The sequence below is a fragment of the Panicum virgatum genome, chromosome 4N (assembly GCF_016808335.1).
Source record: "Panicum virgatum strain AP13 chromosome 4N, P.virgatum_v5, whole genome shotgun sequence".
Classification (NCBI taxonomy): domain Eukaryota; kingdom Viridiplantae; phylum Streptophyta; class Magnoliopsida; order Poales; family Poaceae; genus Panicum; species Panicum virgatum.
Window position 1 is genome coordinate 7637079 of NC_053148.1, and position 9009 is coordinate 7646087.

Below are 9009 nucleotides of genomic sequence, written 5' to 3' on the forward strand. Positions count from 1 at the left end.
GCTACGCTACGTGCGCGACGTGACGGGGGCATTTGGAGGAGTCGGTTTTGTGCTTGGAGTTGGACCCGGTCATGGGCGGCCTCGAGCCGGCCGCCCGGCCGGGGCCGGGCGGAACACGCCGAGCGCGTCTCGGGTCGCCGCGTGCCGCGCGTAGCTGATGCTGCTGGGCCGGATGCTCTGTTGGTGGGCCGTGTGCTCGACGGCTATAGTATTGGGCTTGTATGGAAACGGTCGGCATGAACTGGGCCACATCTATTTTGTGCTCCGCCCCCAACTATCACAAAAATCTGATTTTCATTCTTAACTCCAAAGCCGAGTATCTAGTCTCCCCCAAACTATGGAAACTATTTATTTTACCTCTCGCGATTTCGTAAGCACTTTATATTTTTCATAGTTTTTCTTTCTTATATCTTTTTTCACTCAACTGAGGTAGCAAACGTGGATAAAAAGTCATGAAAATTGGTATAGTGGTAGAGGAGAGTACCAAGAACCCAATTTCACAACTTTTCAAGTTGAAGCTAAAAAAATTTGAAATTTTGAAGAAGAAAATAACTCAAACTTCATTGAATTTTTAAAGTATCAAGATGAGCTGCATCTTATAAAATTTGAACTGTGCGATACATATGAAAGGTGCATCAATAGAGATTTTTCGTCAAAGATGAATCTCATCTTGATTCTTTAAAATTCAAATATTGTCAAAGATTCAACAGCGTCGAACTGTGTGATACATATGAGCTTCATCCTTGACAAAAATTCAACGGCATCGACTCGTCTCCTCGCCTCGTTCCCCCAACACAAATATTTATGACACAAACGAACACTGTTAATGTTGAACACTTGAACTTGATTGCACAAAACGCGAGTTCACATCCGGAAACCGGAGGCTGCCGCGGCGACGCCAGCGAGAGGCAGCCGCATCTCGCGTGTAGCGCTCAATACGCCATCGCTCCTGATCTCCGGTGGCCAGGCTAGCGAGGGAATGCTCTGGCGCGTCTGTTCCAGTGGCCAGCTTCACGCAAGAGCATGCGTCCCGTCACCCCGTTCCCGGCCACAAGCATGTACACGCGCTCTTGATGCTGTTGACGTCTCTGCTTGGTCCAGATCGAGCTTTAGAGCAGCTAACCCTCCTAATACGTCTCTTTATGTTCTTACTCAGCTTTCACCGTTTGTATTGTTTTTGTTCTTATTTCTATTAGGTCTTCGCATGCATTTACTTGAGCTTGAATGGTACTAGCTTGTATACATTGGTGGGTTATAATTCATTACTTATGGATACTTGACTAGTTTTGTATTGTAGCACAACTGCTGTACTATCTAGTGCTTGTGCAAGTTTTAATAATGAATACCGATGTATTATTGGGAGCATGTGCTATCAATTTTATATGCTTATTGTCGTTGTATATTTCTTTATAAATTTCTGGCTGTGGCGGATGAATGATGATTTTATAATTGGTTCGAGGAACTAAAAGCACAATCAAAGATATGAAGATGCATTCTAAATATAAAAGGTAGTCCTGAAATCTCACTTGAAAAATGGATGATTTGTTCGCAGTTTTGACTGCTATATATAGTACAATAGTGTTTATGCAACTAGACATGTCTATCGTACTCAGTCTAAACAGACTAGATGCTACTTTGCAGATGATCGAGTGTCTAGTATGTAAACTAACAAAAACTAATTGTTATTTCAGTACTCTAAACAGGCTAGTTCCTAGTACTAGAACAAGAGGGTCATAATTCTTCCACAGATGTAGTATTTCTACACTTAGTGGCTCGTCAAAGATCGAAAGTTTTAATCAGATATTTTAAGGCTATCCGCACTCGTCGTACTCTAAATTCATCGTCTAAAAAAATATCATGTCCTAGTCATCAATATTCTCTCCTCTGCATCCAATTCCCCTGCACTCATTCATACTCTACACTCTACCTCTATATCAACTACCAAGCTATGGGTCCCGCATGTCATAATTTTTTTTTGTTCTCTGCCCTCACACCCCAGTCACTATCTCTCCTCCTTCCTCTCTCTCCCATCTCCACCCCACCCGCGCCGCTCCTCCCCTGTCTCCAGCGGCTGCTCCGCCCACCGCCAACTCCCTTCCTGCTCCGCCTGCCGGCCCACCTCCACGGCGCGCGCGAGGCACAGTTTGCAGCGCCGCGTGGCCGGATCTGGTCCCAGTCTCCCTCCAGTCCCTGGCCGGCGGCCATGGCAAGGAGCGGGTGGAGCTGGGGCCGCGGGCGCGAGGCCGGCGGGGACGAGCTGAGCCGCGCCGACCGCCTCGCGCGACGGCTGTCCTCCCTCGCGCCGTGTTACGTGAGCTCAAGCTCCTCGCCTCCCTGCGTCGAGCTCCCCGGCAAAGAGTGCGCGGCGGCGGCTTCCATCTCCTCCTTCGACGCCGCCCCCACCCACGCTTGTTCGGCCATATGCTTGTTTAGCGTGTGACTTTACCGCACCCAATGCAGCGTCTAGGTACGCTATCGCGTCCTGCAGGATCAGGTCGCGGGCGCGATAGCGTACACGCTGCGGGCAGCCTAAGACGTCTAGCATCCGTGAGTTCGTGTCTTTGACTACATAAAGTATATACCTTTCGCAAAGTCATGTGTACAAAAGAGCTTTCAAAATCCTTGGCTACTACTCCCTCCGTTTTTTTTATAAGGTATAGTTTAACATGGTACGGTCCTCCAAATAACACTTTAAGCACTTATTTATCATATATTATATCACTTATGGTTATAAAATTATAATCATAGCAAAGTATATTTTATTACGGATCCAATCATATATAGTTTACATTATAAAAATAAAAAATGAACAGTCAAATTATTGGTCAAAGATTGCAAAGTTTCAATCTCGATATACGTGTGTGTCTTATAAAGAAAAACAGAGGCAAAGTTTCAATCTCGATATACGTGTGCGTCTTATAAAGAAAAACGGAGGGAGTACCTACTAGTTTAAAATTTGAAGTTCCACTTGGAAGTAGTCCCCCCCACGAAGATAGAGTTATCACGGTAGCTTGTGCCACGCCTCGGAAAATCGGAAGTTTGCAAGACACCACAAACTTAATTTTTTATTTGGGGTGTTTGCTCGAAGCCCTGGCGCCGCCGCCGGTGTCTTCCGCCTCCAACACCGCTTGGCCCCTCTTCCTTCCCCTTCGGTGTCTCGCCGGAGGCCGAAGGAAGTGGGGATCCAGTTTTTTTCTAGTTTCTCCAGTAGATCGAGTCATCTAGAGTTAAAGTCTTCTAGGATTAGAGTCTCTCCTGTCAAGTCTCTTGGTATTGGAGATTTATTTCCTCCTTCTCCTCTCCGGTGACGGCAAAGGGGCAGGGTGGATTCGTCTTCTCCATGGCGGATCTATTGAAGATGAGGACGACACCGACGTCAACAACTTCATCGATTTAACGACATGGAGATTTGGGTTTCCGGGTGGTGACATCAAGGTGGAGATGATGCCGCCATCATGGAATAATGTTCTCCGGTCTCTTCTCTGTTTTATTGTTGTCAGATCTGACCACAATGAAGGACTAGGGAGAATATGCAGATCAGTCTTTCTTTTTCTTCAGTGGCAGAAAGAAGAAGACGAAAGACACAAGAAAGAAGTTTCTCTACTTCGCCTGCAGGAGTGTTGGCCGCCATTCGTTGGGCTTTTGTTCTTGAGTTTGTTACCGGGTGTTTGCCTGTGCACGCCGAGTGTTTGGCTGTGCAGCCTTCTGTGCACGCCTAGGGATGGCAACGGGTATATACCCGTCGGGTAGTGGCCACCCATACCCGTACCCGTTAGGATTAAATTTTACCCGTCGGGTTACCCGTACCCGCATACGGGTAAGAAAATGATTCCATACCCGTACCCGCGCGGGTAATTTTTACCCGTCGGGTAACCCACACCCGAAATCATACCCGAGTATTACATATAAATATTAGACATTCACATGAAAAATAAATCATTACAAGCTTCATTTCAACAAGTTAATGGCTCATATGGGTTAACATGAGTTAGAGAGGGTTCAACAATATATATACTAAGAGGGTTTAATTGGATTTGAGCTAAATTCATAGGTCATATGGGCTAAAATGAGTTAGATACTTAGGCTCATTTGTTTTTCCTGCGGGTATTTCTTACCCACGGGTAGGCGGGTATGGGTAGTATAAACCCGCACCCGTACCCGCCATACCCGATGGGTATAAGATTTTGTCCAATAATGTACCCACGGGTAGAAAAATCATTCCATACCCGCCTTCTTATCGGGTAAAACCCGTCGGGTACTCGGGTTTCGGGTACCCATTGCCATCCCTATGCACGCCGAGTGTTTGGCTGTGCAGTGCAGCCTTTTATACGAAGCGTCATATAGGTCTGGAGTTGAGAATTTAGACTATACAAGACTTTTAGATGATCAGGTTGTATTCCAGCATGCTTGTAACCTGATGATGTAATCAACTATGGTCTAATATATTTCTTCTTTCGTCTAAAAAAACTTATTTTTTATTTTTCAACTCGATGGAATCTGCAGCACACCATGAACACTGAGGATCTACCATTCACGACTTTACGCATGTACAGCATATATCATCTCAAATCGCGCGTCATGTCTTGAGTTACATATTATTCAAGTGTATAGGCATTTCATCTGAATATGATATTTACGGATCTGTTAAACTGTTCAGGTAGCAGAAGAATTGTGATTGCATAAAACAGTCTCGATACTGCATAACAAACTGCCAAGAAACCTGCCCTCGAATACATTTGTATGGTATTGAACTAAGGTGGTCCAATGTACAGCTTCCATTACATGAAAAAAGAGTACAACTTACAAATGATTCAAACAACGTTATACAGCCGCTCTCAATCTAAATGAACATGGAGTTATCTAAAATGTAATGTACCTCATTACTCAGTTCATTTGTAACATTGCCGGCTAACAAATCTGCCCCCAAAGAAAATGCATGATAATTTAATGCTGAAATTCCTAGAACGACCTTCGTTGTTCTGACCAAGATTTGTGAAGCAAGTAACACCTTATGGCTTAAATGGCGCAAATACAACCACCGAATTGTGACCTCCGAATCCAAAGGAATTTGAAATACCTGCATAGCAGTACAAACAAATATAAGGAGAGGAGAGACACAAAGAGGTTGGTTGGGAGAAATGTGCGTGGAAACTGATACTTACCAACATTCACTTCATGCTGCTTTTTTACATTAGGTACAGTATCAAATTCAACCGCTTCCTCCGGGTTCTGCAATCAAGAGAGAATGTGATCAGTTTTTCTAGTGATTATTTACCTGGTGAATTCTACTAGTTTGTCAGCTAAATTCACATGGACATGGGAAACCAACACTTACAAATTGGTTTATGCTTGGATGCACCCATCCAGTAGTTATGCCTTTAACAGTAGCAATGGCTTCCAAACCACCTGCTGCACCAAGGCAGTGTCCTATCATGGACTGCAAATGGAACATCAAATCAGGATGGGCGATGAATCAATCCGAGGTAAAAAAAAAAGAAAAGAAAAACATAGTTAGATGAAGTACCTTGGTTGCATTTATTTTGATCCCAGATGGGTCCTTAAAGACTTGTTTGATGGCATTCACCTCCGCCAGATCACCAGCAAGGGTGGATGTGGCATGAGCATTGATATAGTTGACCTGCAAATAATGTAAATAATCCATTTAATTAGGGCTTCTTCAGAGGACTTGCCAAGTCAAAACTCAAAAACAGCACATAGGAGACAGAAATATTGTACATCAAATTTAAAAACACAATCTTAGTTTATTGTTAAATATTATAATTCTGACAACAAAAGAATTAATTTTATACCTTACAGAAACAAACTTATCAACCTTAAAATTGTGAAGTACAAAATGTATAAGAAATTATCATTTATAGTGTACTACGCACCAGCTCCTTATAAAAAAAACTACACACCATCTCAATAAGCAAAAATTATAACTGACTTAAAAAGGTGGCACTGCTAATACAAAACTAGTAAAATCAACTATGGATAGTTATTTAAGGATCACAAAGTGCTACACTAGCAATACAGAAAAGCTTATGCATATACAGAACAAATATGAATAGGAGTGTATGTTAAGGTCTGAGAAAACTTGTATTACCTCCTCTGGTGCCACACCAGCATCTTCGAGACTTTGCTTAATGCATGATGAAACACCAAGGCCATCGGATCTTGGGTCAGTCATATGGTAAGCATCACAATTCACAGCACCTCCTAAATACTCTGCAATTATCGGTGCATCCCGTTTCATTGCATGCTCTAGGCTCTCCATGACCTTGTTCAAGTTGAAAGAGTTAGGAATTAGATTATCACATCGAGGGCATGGCAGAAGATGTTTGACAAAATAAATGTCATATAAACTATTTTACAGTATATAAGCGGCACAAAAATATCAGATAATGTAGTTCATACCAGCACTCCAGCTCCTTCACCCATGACAAAACCATCACGGTCCTTGTCCCAAGGCCTGGATGCTGTTTTAGGGTCATCATTCCTCTGTGACAGTGCTCTACATGCAACAAAGCCACCAACACCGATGGGAATAATTGCAGCTTCAGTGCCACCAGCAAGCATTATATCAGCTTCGCCCCTGCGAATATGGTTTGCTGCAGCATAGAAACAGTAGTTCGAGGTAGCACAGGCAGTGGAGATGGAGTAGTTTGGACCCATGAAGCCAATGTCCATTCCAAGCAAGGCGGACCCCATGTTTGTTATAGCATATGGGATGAAGAAAGGAGTTATTTTTCTGTATCCCTTCTCAATAAGATTCTGAACACCATCAGAAAACACCGTGAGGCCACCCATACCAGTGCCCACAAGCACACCAGCCCGGGCCTTGTCAATCTGCCAGAGAGAATGTTTTACCAATTAGAATCCTCCTCTTTGCCAAGTATAGTATCAAAAACAAATCAAATCTTTTATAGGTTTAGTAAAAACACCAAAACTAGCTAATGAAACAACTATCAATACTGTACGGACCAAATTAGTTTGATGTGCTAAAGGGCAATTTAGTTTATTCGGAGAAGTCTCAATAATGCAAGGGAATCATCAAATGAAACAACAGGTATTTGCAATGCTCATATGTTACTACAGTTATGCCAAATCTTTCTTTTAATTTAAGTGCTCCATTGGTCCAATTCAACCAGTTACAGACATATCATCCTGAGCCCAACTAAGCCTAAATGTAGTTTGGAGGGAAGAGGCATTATAGCAGGCCATGATTCATAAAGTAGGTGGCTTTCCATTTATAGAAACTTGAAAGTTAGACCCAACCCAAAGCACATTACCCCCACAAGCCGAGCTTCCAAATACATTACAATAGGTTTTGACTGAATATCAACACGCCCCTTTGTTATCTTTGTCATCCAACACCCACTAAGTTTTTAATCAGGCGTACACCAAAAGATAAAGCAGATGTAACACCATTCTAACTGAAGACTTTTGGCATCTAATCCAGAACGGCTGCAATGTAAATTGATCTATGATTTAGCCAGTACAAACAAACTGTAGCATGGCCCACACCCTAATAACCCAAGAATGTAGAATACACTATACATTTGTACTGTTGCACAAATTCTGACACGAGTGACTCTGCTAAAATTTGATAGCCATCACGTTTTATAATTTAGCAATGCTCACAGAGTTCAGGAGTTCCTATGTCGCAAGCACATTTTAATTCAACCAACCCTTACAATCAAAACGAAGTTATTCTCTGTTAGGACCTACAAGACCAGAAGACCTGATTAAAGTATCTAACACTATGCAAACCAATACTAATATTCACTCGCTCAATCCATAAGAAAAGCTTCAGCCTATGTTCTGCATCAAAGAGCGCAACTAGAAGACCCACATCCACTTCCAACTACAATCAATGGTTCAGGATGGCACATTTGCTTTCATGCAACTTGAAACCTACCTGCGTCGTCGAGATTGTTAATCTCGCGAATCTAGAGTGAGCAGGTGTTCCTCCTCTGGTCAAGCAAAGATGCCATATCCTACCACTAGTCAACTCTCTGTACCCCATCAAGGTAATGACTCTCACTATCCCCAGAGATAACAACTCAATTCTAAAAAAAAGAAGTAAAATGCGGTTACCATCACACAATCAACCAACCAACGTGTCCTGATCTATCCAGAGTGTGAGACCCCAGGACACTTTATCTGGCCAAAAGCTCCCGGCTTTCCTTGCCAGAAAAGCTGCAGCATTTTATTTAAACGACAATCCGAGATGTGTTTCCAGGGCAGGGGCTAGCTACCTTTTCCATGGGCTTGGAGCCGAGGGCGATCCCGGCGGACTCGAGCGCCTTCTTGCCGCTGACGATGCAGTAGCGGAGGCAGTCGTCGAGTCGGCGGTCGTTCTTGCCGTCGATGTATCCCTCGGAGGAGAACCCCCGGATCTGGCCGGCGAAGCGGGTGGGGAACTTGGAGGCGTCGAAGCGGTCGATGGGGCCGATGCCGCTCTCCCCGGCGAGCAGGCGGTCGTAGTAGGCGTCGACGTCGTTCCCGAACACGGAGACCAGCCCCATCCCCGTGATCACCACACGCTTCTTAGGATCCGTCTCCCGCCGCGGGGCCGCCGCCGCCGCGGAAGCGCGGACGGAGACGCGCCCGGGCGGTTGCCGCCGGCCCCGCGGAGCCGCCGCCGGGGCCGCCGCGGCGGTGGGGAGGAGGAGGCTCTGCATGGCGGCGGCCGCGGCGAGGTCGAGGGCGGAGGAGGAGGAGGGTGGCGGCGATGGAAACGAGGCGGAGGGGGAGGGGGAGAAGAAGGGGTTCGAGTGGCGTGCTGTGCGCTGGCCGCGAGGTGCGAGGGGGTGCCCGTGTCCGCCTGTATGTATGGAGGATTGGAGGGTGGGGTCGTGGGGCCCGCAAGGAGGTCTGGGGGGCTTTGGAGTTGGAGGCGCCGGAGACGCGCAACGGGGGTTGTTGCCTCTTTCTCAACGGAAACGGGGGCGCGGCGGACTTTCCAATGGGATTTTTCTTGAGTTGCCCTTGTTTTCTTTCCGC

At 45.2% G+C, this 9009-nt stretch overlaps 1 protein-coding gene across 1 annotated transcript; it reads right to left on the reverse strand.

The window, feature by feature from the left end:
- Positions 1 to 4709: 4709 nt before the first annotated feature.
- Positions 4710 to 8805, reverse strand: LOC120670173 (3-oxoacyl-[acyl-carrier-protein] synthase I, chloroplastic-like). The gene is made up of 7 exons (XM_039950241.1): positions 8262 to 8805; positions 6418 to 6849; positions 6107 to 6280; positions 5525 to 5638; positions 5336 to 5437; positions 5163 to 5229; positions 4710 to 5077 (listed from the first exon to the last, which is right to left on the reverse strand). Exons 1-7 carry the CDS (start codon positions 8685 to 8687, stop codon positions 5010 to 5012), a joined length of 1383 nt encoding a protein of 460 aa, XP_039806175.1. The 5' UTR covers positions 8688 to 8805; the 3' UTR covers positions 4710 to 5009.
- Between the last annotated feature and the right edge of the window lie 204 nt (positions 8806 to 9009).

Excerpts from the sequence above, each read along its gene's own strand:
- LOC120670173 (XM_039950241.1), bottom strand. The coding sequence starts at position 8,687 with ATGCAGAGCCTCCTCCTCCCCACCGCCGCGGCGGCCCCGGCGGCGGCT. Across the intron at positions 5,230-5,335 it reads ATCCAAGCATAAACCAATTT|AACCCGGAGGAAGCGGTTGA; the intron begins GTAAGTGTTGGT and ends TCTTGATTGCAG. Across the intron at positions 5,078-5,162 it reads GCAGCATGAAGTGAATGTTG|GTATTTCAAATTCCTTTGGA; the intron begins GTAAGTATCAGT and ends ACTGCTATGCAG.